Source organism: Nanorana parkeri, unplaced genomic scaffold (assembly GCF_000935625.1).
Source record: "Nanorana parkeri isolate BGI_ZX_2015 unplaced genomic scaffold, ASM93562v1 scaffold2, whole genome shotgun sequence".
Lineage (NCBI taxonomy): Eukaryota > Metazoa > Chordata > Amphibia > Anura > Dicroglossidae > Nanorana > Nanorana parkeri.
In genome coordinates, this window is record NW_017306270.1 from 5,218,944 (window position 1) to 5,234,916 (window position 15,973).

Genomic DNA, 15,973 nt, shown 5'->3' on the forward strand with positions numbered 1-15,973 from the left:
ATGCCTCACGGGTTCCTGATTGGCTAGGAAGCTGGCTTCATTTGTTTCTAGGCAGCCTGGCTTCCTGGCCAATCAGGAGGTGGGTCAGAACGTGCCGCCCGGCTTCCGGATTGGCTAGGAAGCCAGGCTGCCTAGCAACAAGTGAAGCCGCCTTCCTACGCAATCAGGAAGCCGGGTCATAACCTGCCGCCCGGCTTCCTGATTGGAAAGGAAGCCGGCTCCATGCTCCCTCGGCTCTGCCGGTCAGAAGGAGATATCCTTCTGACCGTAAGTTCCGGTATCGGGGTAAGTATCGGAGCATTTGGGCAAGTACGAGTACTCACCCAAATACTCGGTATCGACACCGATACTGATACTAGTATTGGTGCATCCCTAATATCCCTGTACCCACTGTTGATCCAGAGGAAGGCATACACACTCATTACACAGAGCTGTGACCATTCGCCCCTTGTGTTACCTGCCCGCGCAGTGTGCTCCCGTAATATTGAACATTTTATATCTGTCTTTCAGGGCTATCGACAGAAAGACTATTTCATTGCGACACAAGGACCACTGCCGCATACGGTGGAAGATTTCTGGAGGATGGCGTGGGAGTGGAAGTGTCACACGATTGTCATACTGACGGAACTGCAGGAAAGGGAGCAGGTAAAACAAGGAGGGAGATAGGCAGGCGGTTTGATGTCCGCAGTCCTCTCAGATGAGATGGTTTTCTTCCTGTGTGTGAAGAAGGATCAGAGACTTCCAATGATTTCCACACAGGAGATGACACCAAGATCATCAGCACTGATACATAAATTGGGTCAATTGCCAAAATGAATGCTTACAGATTGATCTATGTAGCACCACGGATTGTGGAGTGTGGGAGGAAACCTACACAAGCACAAGGAGAACATGCAAACTCCATGCAGATAGTGTCATGACCAGGATTTGAATCTGGGACCCCCATTGCTACAAGGCAGAAGTGCTAACCACTACGCCACTGTGCTGCCCAAGTGCTTCATCACTTGGTCTCGGGGTGCACTGTGTATGATTTCAAAGTCTGAAGTTGGACCTTTTATGTAATCACTAATATCTCATATAAGCTTCTCATCTGAATTTCATTTTAAAACACATTTTCAATCTTTTCAAATCTGCAACGTTCATTATAATTATACTTGGTGATCCTGCCATGAAGGTCCTTGTTCAGACACTTCTTGATATAGGGTGATTAACACTTTGTCCCTGTCTCATCATTTCTGCCCTGTGTTGTCACCCTGCCACACGCTCTGCCAATGGAGACCACAGTATGCCGTGCTGACGAACGATGCAAAATCATCTTCCGCCATTGTCAATATCAGGACACCTGTCCTGAGGAATGTCATCCAACCATCGCTGGAGTACATGTAGACATGAAGTGGCTCCATTGTCAATATCAGGACACCTGTCCTGAGGAATGTCATCCAACCATCGCTGGAGTACATGTAGACATGAAGTGGCTGCAGGAGATCAGCAGCACTAAGATGTAACAAAAGATCAAAAATAAAGGCAATATAATGTAGTCTAGTTAGGGGTTGCATCTAATTTAAAAGCTCTTTTGTGACATTGCTTTGGGAGGTTTCATCAGACTAGTTGTGTGTTGAACGTCTTCATTTTTCTGTCACAGGAGAAATGCTGCTCGTACTGGCCGTCTGAAGGTTCTGTCACCTATGGAGAGATCACTATAGAAATAAAGAATGATCGTTTACTAGACACAATCAGTGTCAGAGACTTCCTAGTGAGCAGTAACCAGGTAAAGAAGGTCATAAATGATTGTTTTATGGTATATAAAGGGAATCAATAATAGTCTGGGCTCATTGTTATGTAATCTGTTCTTAAAGCTGGATTCCAGGAATGATCTTTTATGGATACTTACACTGGTCCAGCTTGGCTCGATGTATCCATATCTGATATCCGGGGGGCCGCTGGGGATGCTAAAAATCACTACATATAGTGACAGCCGTGTTCTTTCTGCTGCAGCGCCCTCCCCTAATGCACGCTGAACACAGGGAGTCACTCGCTCAGCCGACATTCAGAGAACACCTTCTATTCTTTTTAATGAATACAAGGCATTTTCTGATTGGAGGAGGTGGAGAGAAGAAGCGGATGATGTCACAATCTCATAATTATATGTCTTTTATTATTCAATGAATCTGTATATGTACAAAGCAAAATAATGGAGGGGAAACGGTAAAATAAAATATGAGCATATTAGGTCTCAAGGGAATCCTGGTTTAACCCCTTCATGACTGAGCTTGTTTTTAGTTTCTGTTCGTAAATGACTGACACACTTTTGACATTTTTGCTGTGTGATTCTTCCACGTCAGTAATATACTTTCTTACAAAGTGCACCCACACATATTATATATTGTTTTTTAGAGGACAGATAGGGCTACATATTTATATCACATATGTGCGTCTAACGCCTCACTTAGGACAAATAAAATATAAAAAAAGAGGAAAAAACCGTTTAAAAAAACACTTTTTTCCCAGTTTTGATTTGTAGTATTTTTTTTACAAAACCAGCACAGCTAAAAAAATGCAATAAATACATTCATTTATTTGTCCCTTATTTTATTTTATTTTTTACACATTTTTTTATTTTTTTTACACTTTTCACAATTTTTTTTTTTTTTTACACTTTTCACTTTTTTTTTTAACTTAAAAATGTTATTTTATTTATTTAATTATATCAAGCAGATTTTGTGAATTAATCTCACTGTTACTGCATGATAAATTAATAAATTTTTGGTTATTATCAGGCTGCTTCAAACTTCAGAACAGCCGATAATAAGTTAGTGACACTGATCCTGCAGCAGTTCAGGATTCAGCTGTTACTAAATGTTTTCTGATTGTTGCAACAACGATCAGCAAACAAACATTCTTCTTCCAGGAATAGATACATTGTAGGAATAGACACATTTTGTATCTATTCATGAAAGAAAAAAAAAAAGCCAGTATAGCTTGAGAGAGATATCTCTCGATCTATACGAGCTGTCAGAATGCCGGCAAAAGCCGGCATCTGTGTCCGCTTTGCTTTGACTCTCAGACACCCGATATTAAGGTATCGGGTGTCTGAAAAAGGTTAACCCTTTCATTAATGAATGCCTCTGTAGTAAGGGCATCCATTAATGAATGTTAAAAGCTGATTCTCATCGATTAACAGCCCTCTAAAGCAGCAAATAACTCGTCACGTACAGTGTACGTGACAAGTCATTTGGTCCCTTTGTGGCTGGACGTACAGTGTACGTTTCCCGTCACGAAGGGGTTAATGAACAACATGAAACTCTGTGAACCTCAGTGAAAGGATTTGTATTGTTGCTGTATATCTGACACAAGCCAATGTTATACAGGAGAAGCAGACACGCCTGGTCCGTCAGTTTCACTTCCATGGATGGCCAGAAATAGGAATTCCTCAAGAAGGCAAAGGAATGATCGACCTGATCGCAGCTGTCCAGAAACAACAGCAACAGACGGGGAACCATCCCATCATTGTGCACTGCAGGTGAGACACAACCACCTTGAATATATTGTACTGCACAACGGAGGTCATGTCACCCCTATGTGTATGCCGTACTGCATGGCTGAGGGCATATCACCCCTATGTATATGCCGTACTGCATGGTTGAGGGCATGTCACTCCTATGTATATGCCATACCACATGGCTGAGTTCATGTCACCCCTATGTGTATGCCGTACTACATGGCTGAGGTCATGTCACTGAATCTTACCCATCAATAGCTACATTCACTGTACAGAGGAGACAGGTACACTTTAAAGGACCAGTGTCAAAATCAGACGCTGGACGGCAGTACGGAATACGGATAGTACATCCGTATTGGCAGAGGGGAATGACTGTTCATTAAAAGGTAAGTATAGCGGAGGGAGAGGGGGCTGGATTTGAGTGGGTAATTCCATTTACCCAAATTACTTGGTAATGTGAACTTACCCTTTAAGTGGGTCTGTTGTTTTCAAGAAGCTATGTGCAGCCCCTCCCACCAGCCATGATCTCTTTGCATGGCACAGAAAAGCACAGAGACCCATTAATGACATTGCTTGGTCTAAAATAAAGTATGAAATAAAAATGGAAAGATTTAATTTAAAAATGTAATTAGAATGTAGATGAGGGTAGAAGGGACAAACAAAGGAAGGAATATATCAGCAGATTAAACTTGAGCTTTAAGTAGTTCTTATCGGAGTTCCACATGCACCTTACAAAGTCACCAAGGTAATATTACAGAGAAATTGGTGAATCATAGTCTGCCCCTATGCCTCTATAGGAAGTTGTTGGTTTGATGTTTCCTCGCTGACAGATAATTGTGTATTCCTTTCTAGCGCTGGTGCTGGAAGAACGGGAACATTTATCGCCCTCAGCAATATCCTGGAGCGGGTAAAAGCCGAAGGGTTACTAGATGTTTTCCAGACGGTGAAAAGTTTACGCATGCAAAGGCCACACATGGTGCAAACACTGGTAAGAAGGAACGGAGAGCAATTACATCTTCACGTCTAAAGTCAGCTCCTGAGGAGCCGGGAACCTAACATACAACATTTATTACATATGGGAGGGCTGAGAGCAGCATTCAACATACTTGCTGGTTGTCCCTGATTTCCCAGGCTTGTCCCTACAAAGCTTGGTCCATGGAAATTTTTATATATTAGCATATTAATTGTCAACACCTATCTTTTCAACATATGTCAAACTGTTATCTGTTAAAGCTGAACTCCAGCCTTATCTTCATTTGTGCACAGTTGTCCTCTCCTGGACTGAAATGGCTTACTCTGATTTCACTGCACACTGAGCTTCTCAGAATATGCATTAGAAGCTAATGCATCATCAGGCACATTTCTCCCCAGCCTTACTGTGCCTGGCCCACCCCTTTCATACATTGGATTTTAGATTTTTCAATCATGGAGGCTCAGCATTACACGTGGGTGTTACCTAGGGCAAACTGCATGCAATCCATTATTTCAGTGAGCAGTTACTTATACCTGTAAGGTGTAAGACTTACATATTACTAAGCATGCATCCACATAAATCAAAAAATATCTGATACTAAGTCTTCTTTAAGGCCTTGTGATGGCCTTAGACTTCAGGCTATGGTTGGTGTGCAGGCGTGTGCACCAACATGCATGCTTGGGTTAGGTGAGCATTACATCTTTATGTCGGAAGGATGCAGGTTGAATACACCTACCAAGACCAACTCATCTCTTGCTATCAGATTCAGGGCCGGTGCACACCTATGCAACACCCCACCGCGCGGCAATCGTGCACGATTCCGGGCGTATTGCCACACGGTCAGGAGTTGTATAGGTGTGCACCAATCGCGCTGTGGGTGCCATCATTTTCCAATGGCATCCCAGTCCCGCTGGGCGGATCGTGCGGTTTCCCGCCGCGATTCCGCCCGTGCTTCTGAACACGATAAAACAGCCGCGCATCGTGTATCGCAGAAAAAAAGGTACATGTTCTGAACAAGATGCGCGGCTGTTTTAGCCGCAATCATGTTCAGAAGCACAGGCGGAATCGCGGCAGGAAACTGCACGATCCGCCCGGTGCGACTGGGGTACCATTGGAAAATAATGGCACCCACAGTGCGATCAGTGCACACCTATACGACTCCTGAACGCGCGGCAATCCGGTGTGGGGTGTCGTATAGGTATGCACCGGCCTTAAGTTTTACAGGAGATTTACCTATCAGATTAGTTTTTTCCCCTCAAAAGTGTTTGACCACCAAAAGCCTGTTCATGAGATACAACTGCCACTGGCCAGAATTATCTCATGTCTATTAGGGGGCTTTAATTTTCCCTCAGTCTAATCCTGGGGTTCTGAAAGCCTTTCTGCTGGCCCTTTTAGGGGAGCTTTTTGCATGGGCTTCCTGATCGTGTGATTAGCTGTCAGATTGGTCACATGATCAGGAGCCTATCCTACTGACTCTCAATCATTAAAAGTGGCTAGGAGCTGTCGATGATAATGCTGGGGGTGCACGATTGAGGGTGCTCCCAGTGAAGGGCTGCTGCCTCTATGCATATGTGTGGCAGCATGGCGTTGTTCTGCCACATATATGCATACAGCTGGCGGGAATGGGTTCACCTTTTTACTTTTACAGACCCACAGTGGACTGTCAAAATCATGACCATCACCAGTCCTATTAGATACCAGTGTGACTTCAAAACATGTCCATAGCTTGGTTTCTCTCTACACATGGATGGATAGCTATTAAAAACAGCTGAAAGAAAATCCTAGTTACAAGTCACAAATACATAAGCTGCGTACTACGGGTGAGACGTTTGCTGTTGTTTTTGGGAAATCAGAACATGAAATTGAGGTCCAGTTACTGGCAATGTTATTTACATTTATTGGCACAACACGTCAATTTTTATATCAGGTTTAATAATTTATTCATATAGAAAAGTCTGTTTTCATGCTGTAAAATCCTGTATTCATAGACCAGGTCCCATACCCCTATTTGGTCCCCCTATCCCCATGGTGAAGAGATACCCCTGGTTAAGAACCCTCTGATCTGATCCATTTCTGTCTTGTTTTGCAGGAACAGTATGAATTTTGCTACAAAGTGGTACAAGATTTTATTGACATCTTTTCCGATTACGCCAATTTCAAATGAAGGAGCTGGTCTGGTTTCTGCACTGACCTAAAGGATATTATATATTTTTCGGTTGTTTTTTTGTTTTTTTTAATCTTGCTCCTGGTTTTAAAGCTTTTGTATTCTCTTCTGCTACCAAATAACAAAATGTTTTAAGTTTCTCTTTCTATGTTTAGTATGATGTTGTATAGAGATTCCAATACAAACCTTCACCAAGTGGAGGAAATGATATATGTACATTACTGTATATATGTATTTATTTACAACAAGGCATGTATATTACCCTGACATATTTTTCTTAATGGCCGTGTGCTTTTTATGACATAAATACGATATGATTGGGGGAGGGGGGGTTGTTCATGTGAAATGGTTTTTATGCTACGTTTCCTGTATTTCTCATAAAGTAGATTTAAAATGATGCTACCCATCTGCAGCTTGTCCATACTTTCACTTAAGGGGGCTCAAGTACCAGGTGCGAGTCACCCTTGGCAATAGTTTTTATGCAGCAAGAACTAGAAGACTTCCTTACTGTTTTGTCATTGCTCTCTTGCACATGCAAGAGCAAGCCATTTTGGTTGATCTCATGGTCCTATAAGCAAGACCTTCTGCCAGGATGAACCAAGGCCAGCGTTGGATCTCACAAGGCCTCTACAGAAGATTGCACCATCAAGTACAGTTGCTTCATTTGTCACATTGCTGCTGTGTGTTTATTGGTACCACCAAAATGACTTCCTTGGACTTTACCAGCACCAGTGAAACCAATTTGAAGGCCTCACCTTGAAACGTTTAGCATCCTATTTGGATCCTTGTTTGAAAGGCCCAGATGATCATCAATTTAAAGATGGAGCCACCTCCTTCCATATCACCTGAGCCTCGTGTGATAATATCTACTCTTCCTTGAGGAACTCCTCTTTCTTTTTGGATCCCTGTGCAAAAACCACAAAACAGTAAATGACTATCATTATTACTGTGGAAGCATTTGCCAAGAGAAGACTTCCAAGGGCACACTGGAAGCACGAGAAATATAAGAGTGGCTGGAGACATTCAGATAGATAGAATATAAATAGAAAATAAATATAACAAGGGCTAGAGCTACTGAAAAGTAAAGCTTGGCAGCTGTGAAGATTGACACTGAAAGTGACACAGATAGCTCATGCTTTCGCACAAGTTGTGTATTAATGCTATTAGGTTCCTACGTGCTTTAAGCGCATTCGGCTCCCATGTGGCACCAGGCCATGTTTCTTCTGGCTCTCCCGAGTTATCCTAATAGGGAGACCTGTGAAAGAGCTAGTTAGTAGACAGACGTGCACTATCCTTCATGCTCAGTACATTGTAGACCATGCTGATTTTCACGCACCATGGCACAAAGTGAAGAGAACTCCTCTCAGAACTTTTGGGTGTACTGAGTTATTTGTTTCAGTACATTGTGTGTGAAGCTTTCATATTTAAAGATGTGTGAGTAAAGTTTTGACCCTTTGTTGCCTGAACTTTCAGGATGATCAAGGATCGTGTGATAGGGATAGATTTCTAGGTAACATATATAAATGTTTGTATAGACTGGTATCAGCCAGAAAATTAGAATAGGGGATGGACAGATCTTACAGAGAAAATGTAAATGATTGTTAATAGGGCAAGTAGAAAGACAGATATGAGAAGGTTAGCTACAGCATATTGACAGACAAGAGCTGCTACCAGTACTGTATTTAAGCTGGCCATGCACTGGTCACATTTTGTCCAGCAGGACTCAACCACTGCATGGCCAAGTCAGCAGTTCTCCATCCCACAACGGTCAGATCTAGTTTTGTTGATGGAGCCAGTCCAAGAAATCTCAGCTGAATAGTGTCAGCCAGTCCCTGTTCAGGTATTCTGTCAGCGGCACATCTGCCACTGTCAGAATACACTAGGCCGGGGGAAATCCATGCTGTTTAGTATGGATGGGGGAAATCAAGAGTTGTTTCTCATTTAGCCCATGGAGCTGAACAAGAACAAACTATAGGTGCGTGGCCAGCCTTAGTAACAGATTTGATGTCTACTATTGTAACTAGAATGAGCACATCTGCAAAGTATATTACATGTAGGGTTGAGGGACAAAAGGCTGGTTAGTGGCTATAAATAGATAGGCTTCCCACTTAGAAGAGTGGGCAATAGATATTCTCCCATCTGGTCCATATCACCATACCTGCTGGGAGAGGCACAACATCTCTACCATGTGTGCCTGGCTTCAGGATGCACCACCCGCTCCCAGAAGTGTTCCTTGACTTTTCCACTACAACCCACATGACATTCTTCCGAGTTCTGCTGAGTTCAGGGTGTGGCCCTTAATGCTAAAGTGTCCATTCCATCTCTACATGCATTGACAAGTCTTCTGATGCTCACGGTCTATCATTACTTCACTACTGCATTGCCCAAAGGTCACATATGATGCTTCAGACTGCTGTATCGCTTGTATTTATTGGGTTGTGTATGAGCATCCATTGTGATGTTCATGTATTACAGCATTACTAGTGCTGCCTACAGTATTGAATAATCAGAGGTGTGTTTACAGTATGCAGTGCACGGACTCAGAAGCAGGTTAGTAGGTTCACAATAATTAGATTTTTGGATCAGAGTATATTTTATTATAAATTGTAATTATTATATATATATATATATATAAACAGGGATATGTGTAATGGTTTTAGACAGGCCTGGAGCATGCTGCAATCTTGTAACAATGTGCAATATTCTCTCCATATAAAATAAGACCGTCCGTGTGTAAGGGACTGCCACAGGATACAGTTGGCTTTGAAAATATTGTATTTTATATTAAATATTGTATATTGTATTGGGCACAATTGACTACAGCAGAGGACCTCAGAGGACCAGTATGCTTGTTGCAAAGGATCCAGTGCATCAAATGTGCACATGAAACCTCTTTTTTTCTTTACGAAATGACAAGTCCTTATTAAAGGTTCCAAAATGGATTTATATTTTTGGTGGAGTGGGGTGATGCCAGGTCTTTATCCATTATATCAGCTGACTGTGTTGTAGGCTTATGTGAAATTTTCAATGGACTATCCACAGGTATGGGGAAAGGTAACTGCTGTAAAAATTCACTCTCTGCTGGTTTCACAGTAGAAATATTTAGAGATTTCACCATGGCTAGTGATAGATATAGCAAAGCTGAAAAGCTGAGCCTGGTCCTTAACAGCCATATCTCCACTAGGATTCTGAATAGCAGTAAAGACCCAATGGGGATCGAACCCAACCATCTCTGTTCAAACCAGAAAAATACTGGTACTGGGGGTTGCTGTATAAATCTCTTGTGCTACGTGTCCAGGCCATATCCATAATATATGTAACTATGAAAGAGCCAACATGTAAAATATTGACTTCATTCATTAAATTTACAATTGTTTGTTCTCTCCATGTACAGAACCATGGATGTTATACTAAAGTGCTCAGAGATTATTCCAAAGTAATATATAAATATATATATTTAAAGGACACAGACAATACTGTATGAAAATGTATCATTTGTATTATGGAAAATGAAAAATATGCTCTAGGAAGAACTATTTCATGGCATTTATGAGCACATGAACTGAACTTGTTGATCCTTGAAATGCCAAAATTCCATGTAGTTCTTGGAATAGCCATTTGTGAAAGCACTTAAAGGCACTAACCACGTTTTTAGTTGCATTTTGCGTGCGTCCAATAGAAGTACTAAGGCTTCAGCCTAAGATGTAATAGAGGAGTAAAGCCCTCTTCAGATCAGGAACTATCCCTAGACCCATATGGTCAAAGGGCCCAACCATGACCGTTTTCGATGTAATAGAAGAGTAAAGCCCTCTTGAGATCATTAACTGTCCATATACCCATATGGTCAAAGGGCCCAACCATGACCATTTGTGATGTAATAGAGGAGTAAAGCCATCTTGAAATCAGTAACTGTCCCTACATCAATATGGTCAAAGGGCCTAACCAAGACCATTTGTGATGTAATAGAGGAGTAAAGCCATCTTGAAATCAGTAACTGTCCCTACATCCATATGGTCAAAGGGCCTAACCAAGACCATTTGTGATGTAATAGAGGAGTAAAACCCCCTTGAGATCAGGAACTATCCTTAGACCCATATGTCCAACGGGCCCAACCATGACAGTATGTGATGTAATAGAGAAGTAAAGCTTTCCTGGGACTAGGAACTGTCTCTAGACCCATATGGTCAAAGGGCCCAACCATTAACGTTTGCGTGCACTTTTCAACACGTATGGAGTATGGTCTGCCCTGACATCGATTTCTGCTTCACATACTGTATATGCTGCTTACACTTGCTCTAGGCTTGTCAGTTTTCTAAAAGGTGACATTTTTACATAATTTAATTACAAAAGGATCACCTAAAGAGCTTTGGAGGACCGATTGAGAAGGTATCTGATTGAGATATGGGGATCCTTCAAACGTTACTGTGGCTTTTAACTAAGCTTCTGGGGTACACTGTAAGATATTATTACCACTTTCTATGATTGTATTATCTTTTTTATTTCGTTTTTTAGAAGTTAGCATTCGGCACAGTTGCATTTTTGCCTTAATTTCCTCATAATTTGCTGAATTTTCTCTTACTCACCTGCCTGTCTTTGTGAGGTACGAGATCCTCTTACAACACAAATGCTTGAAATGTAGTCCTGTAGCAGGGACTATGCCTGACATCACCGAGGTGGTTTATAATCCTAAAGCCCAACTTAAAGTGTATGTAAACCCCAACAATGAGCTTTTCTTATTTTCTCCCTTTTGGTCTACTAAATACCATACTGTATACCATTGAAAGTGTTTTGTTATATTGGTTTAAGTCCAAACATTCCTGTTGATTTTGCAAGAAATCTTGTGAACTGATAATTTCTTGTGTTCCCCTTCTGTGCACAAGGAGGGGTTATGAAGATAAGCAAAAAGGACATAAGGGAGGACATAAGGAGAGGTCTTTGTTCTATGTAATCCATCAGAATTGAAGTAGGAAGGGCTGACACCATTTGCTTAGGAATTCAGAGCTGTGTTGTCATATCAAAGAGGAAGGTTGAAGCATATTAATGTATATTACTTGCACATTAACATTTATGTTTCTGTACTTGCAGCATGTTTTAAGTGATACAACTTGGGGATATGTTAATCTATTCCAGAGGTATACTAAATGCTTTTTTTTAAATGTTGCCTTGAGTCAGAACTAGAGCTCTCCAATCAGCAGGGCATAGGTCTAACTCAGCAGATGGGGTGTGTCAGACCTCTGCAGAGAGACCGCTGCTTTAACACTGAAATAAAAGGTCCTTCTTTACAGCCTGCTGGCAGGGGAAAATGTTTTCTGCTCAGGTTGTGGCTGCTTTCTAAAGAAAATGTAGACTTTGCTCACCTTTTGATTTGATGCACCTGAGATGTATTTAGCCGATTTCAACTGAAAGGTCGGTTGGGCTTTAAACGGTGCTTCATGCCTGTTGTCAAGTATTTTCACATTTTCTAACATAAAATATCAACCTAGGCCAACCTAAAACAGATCCACAACCATTAGTATATTGTTTTATCTCTGCTAAGCACAAAGAGGTAGAAGCAATTCATAAAGGTAAAGCCCCTTGCACCAGGCACAGGTTAGCAGTACAGCAAAACGAGATCAGGCAATATTTGTGGCATCAGATATATTTCAGTTACAGCTCTTGTGATTAAGAGCTGCTTACTCCAGCCAGTAGTATAAAACTATTTTCTTAATGCTTTCTCTGGGTACTAATTTATTGCATGATATTTACTAGGGATGTTCAGATACCAAGTACCATACTCTGTACAAGTACATGTACAGATACTTTTCCAGCTCCAAGACTAGAGGCTGCTTTCATTTGTAAGGAGTACACGGAGCTCCTGGGATTTGTACATCTCTGGTTTAATGTATGATTTTGTTTTTATAAATATAAATAAAGGGATCCACCGATACTATTTTAGTACTAAGTACTGATACTAGTCCAAGTACTCACAGATACAAGTACTGATATATTTTTGTTTATTGTCATGTGACAGTTTTTCTAAAACAATACAGACTAATGATTTCAGGACAGTGGTGGAGCACCAGAGCCAGGGCCCAGCTGCAACCTCTGCAACCCTGGTAGTTCTCTGGAAAATGCCAAGTATCGGCACTGGTATCTGAAAAGTATCAGTGCATCCCTAATATTTACACTGATGTCCTCTTTCATATATCGCGTTGTAGTTTTACCTTTTATCTCAGCTGTGCTTCTGTGTCTGTTGTAAAAAGTGATCTTATGTTATCAGAGGTGTCTTTTTAGGACAGTGCCGCTAACCCTGTACCAAGATAGAAGAGTATGTACCAATATATCCCAATAAGAAGGATGCAGGCTTATTACTCTTATATGGTGCACATAATCCGTCAATCCTGCAGCAAGCAGTCACTTATTAGCTTTGATCTTTCTGGGGATAGGAAATCCCTGATTATGCCGGATTAAACAGTATTTATGTTTTAGGCCTATCCAGTCTGTATGGGCTGAAGTAGTCTGGAGGAATAGGGTGGAGTTTATCTATTAAACCCCATAGTATTAAAAGGATGTATGAAGAACAGTAGTGTTAGCCCTTATACTTCTCTTTAGATATGCAACTTTTTTTCCAGCTTGATCATTCCTACCAACAGTTATGTGACTGGTTGAAGTAGGGACACCTTGGTAGGTCTGGGGTTGCCTATAGTTATAAGATTGATTGCCAATCTGACCTTAATCATTCAGATCAGGTGATGGATATAGGTACCTTTAGGGCTAGAGAACCTGTTCTGGCACACCAATAGCCAAAGGCTATCTAGATGTACATGAGCTTGTTGCTCCTCCACTGCGATAGATTAAAGTGACTCCTAAGTGGCCCCCGAAACATCATTTTTACTGATGGTGCACCAGTGACATCTCTACATATCTTCTTTGCAGGGAGCACATTTTTTTGGCAGTTTTAACTTAGCAATGGAGTCTCTATAAAGAAGACCTTTTAGTAAAATGCAAGATCCCCTATATCAGGGTAGCCAAACGCCGGCCCTCCAGCTGTGGTGAAACTACAGATCCCATGATGCATCTCTCTCCGGGAGTCATGTCTGTGGCTGTGAGAATCTTCCAATGCCTCATGGGATTTGTAGTTCCACCAGAGTTTGGCTACCCTTGCCCTATATGGTCCAGGCCCCTTCCAACGTTAAAATGGCTGCAAAAACCGTACTTAAAAAATGTATCTGTAGAGAAAAAAGTTACATTTTATACCTATCTTACCTTCTGCCTCCGGCACCTAAGGAAGGGTGACAACACACTCCTTCCAGCGAGATCCTGGGGAATGCAGAACATCCAGACCTCATCAGAAGATGCTCTCGCACTGGACCAGAGTGTCTTTTCATGAGAGTTGGGGTCACTCATCATTCGCCAGAAATGTTTTTGGTGCATTGGCATGGAAACAAGTACATACATGTGTATGTGTGAATGGGACCTAAGGGTGGACTTCTAATAGGACATATAATTATATATCTGGGATCACTTTGTATTTCTATATAACAGATGGTGGCAGCTAATTTTACTGGGACAGACGTTGGCATGCACTGGTTGTCTTTGTACTTAGAGTAGAACTGAAGCCAAAACTTTTCTTTTAGGTTTTGATAAAGTAAGGGAGGGTTATAACCCCAATAATCTTTTTTTGCTACCTTTGTCCCACTTTGGATATTTCCCTCCACTTCCTGTTTGATAGCCACAACAGGCTGGTGGTCACTAGGGTCACCAAACTAGTTTCATTGGAAGGTTTCCCATCTATTCCTTTTCTGATGACAACCCCAAAATTTGGAGTTTTCTTTTACTGCTAGTGGTCACCAGTATAAATCAATCTCCCTAATGGTGACACAGACGGCAATAGAAACCTAACAGGGTATCTAATCCTTTTCCACTCCATACAAAACTAGTTTTGGCTTCAGTTGCACTTTAATCTACGCGGTAAAGACCTTGGTTTTAGAACTGTTACAGGTTGAAATCTGGGATAGAATAGTTGTCTTTTGATCAAACATTACATCCAAAAATACAAAATGGCGGCCACATTTAAAAATGTTCTAACTTATTTATTGCTGGGATTAGAAAGTTTGAAGACGACGTTTGCCTGTATCATAATGCACTATACATTATCTTTAGACTCGAAGTAAGCACAAGATTTCATTAGAAGGCCCAAACTGATACCCAAACTGTAGGCCTGTGTGTTGAATCAACTGTCCACTTTTTATATCCCCTGATGAGATTTCTGCACCGGCCTACCGGGACGACCGCAAGGTGGTCTCACTCTCACCGCTGGATTCTCTTATTTATTTTACATTCCGAAGAATACAGCAGGAGGATTGAGGCTCCCGTGTTTAGTTCCTACGGTATCTTTAAAAAAAGACTTATGTTTTTTAACAAGTACAAAGAAAAAAAACAAAAAAAAGTTAACCTGTAAAATACTTTTACCTTCGGAATAAAAAAATACAAACTTTGCATGGGATTGCAATGATTCCATCGTGTGATTGGAAAGTGTCCGTTCTGATCTGTCTCGCTATTTTTTGGTCACTAAGTGACTAATGTCTCAGTTTCTGTTAAATACTAAAGGATGCACATTGCAGCGACCCGTGTTCATAGGATGTCTCGTGTGTTTTCTGCATTGTGTGTAACACAACACGCCTGGAGGGGTCATGTACATGATATGCACTTCCCATGTTTTCTAACCCTCTGAAGCCAGCCAGGAACCGTCTCCAATTGTAAACGTTCCGACATTTGCTTAACTGCCTTGCATGTGGTTTCTAGGCATTTTTTTATATTAAATGTATTATACTTTCAACTTGCATCTTGTTTTCTTGGGTTTTTTTTGCCTTTTACATTTGTAACTTGATCTTGCTGTGATCATAATGTGATTTTAATGCTGGTGGATATAACCACATTTCTTGTATATGAAAGAAAATGAAAGCTCTAATGCATTGTTAAACAAACTAGTCCTTGTTTGTGTGCTTTTTATTCATGTCTTGGATGCCTCCAGCTACTATTTCAAAGGGACTTTTGTGCATTTATAAACATCTGAAACTGACTGAATACAGAACCGAAGCACATAACTCTTTTTTCTCACAATAATCTATAACAACCTTTCTCAGCCTTATTAACATAGAGAAACCCTTTAAATTTATTTCAGGTATCAGGGAACCACTAATAATAAAAATAACAACAATACTGCTACTACTACTACTAATAATAATAATAGTTATTATTATCATCACAATCATCATAATTAAATAATAACTATTATAATAATTATTATCATCAATATCATAATCATCCTAATTAAATAATAACTATTATTAATATT

At 40.9% G+C, this 15,973-nt stretch overlaps 1 protein-coding gene across 2 annotated transcripts in view; it reads left to right on the top strand.

Annotated features, from left to right (window-relative positions):
* PTPRE (protein tyrosine phosphatase, receptor type E) overlaps positions 1 to 6,952 on the top strand; it is a 158,141-nt gene extending 151,189 nt beyond the window's left edge. For both annotated transcript variants that reach the window (XM_018562687.1, XM_018562761.1), the window contains 5 exons: positions 511 to 645; positions 1,643 to 1,768; positions 3,369 to 3,520; positions 4,352 to 4,487; positions 6,562 to 6,952. In XM_018562687.1, coding sequence (XP_018418189.1) covers positions 511 to 645; positions 1,643 to 1,768; positions 3,369 to 3,520; positions 4,352 to 4,487; positions 6,562 to 6,636 — 624 coding nt within the window. In that variant the 3' untranslated portion in view covers positions 6,637 to 6,952. The remainder of the gene's footprint in view (positions 1 to 510; positions 646 to 1,642; positions 1,769 to 3,368; positions 3,521 to 4,351; positions 4,488 to 6,561) is intronic.
* The last annotated feature ends 9,021 nt before the right edge of the window (positions 6,953 to 15,973 follow it).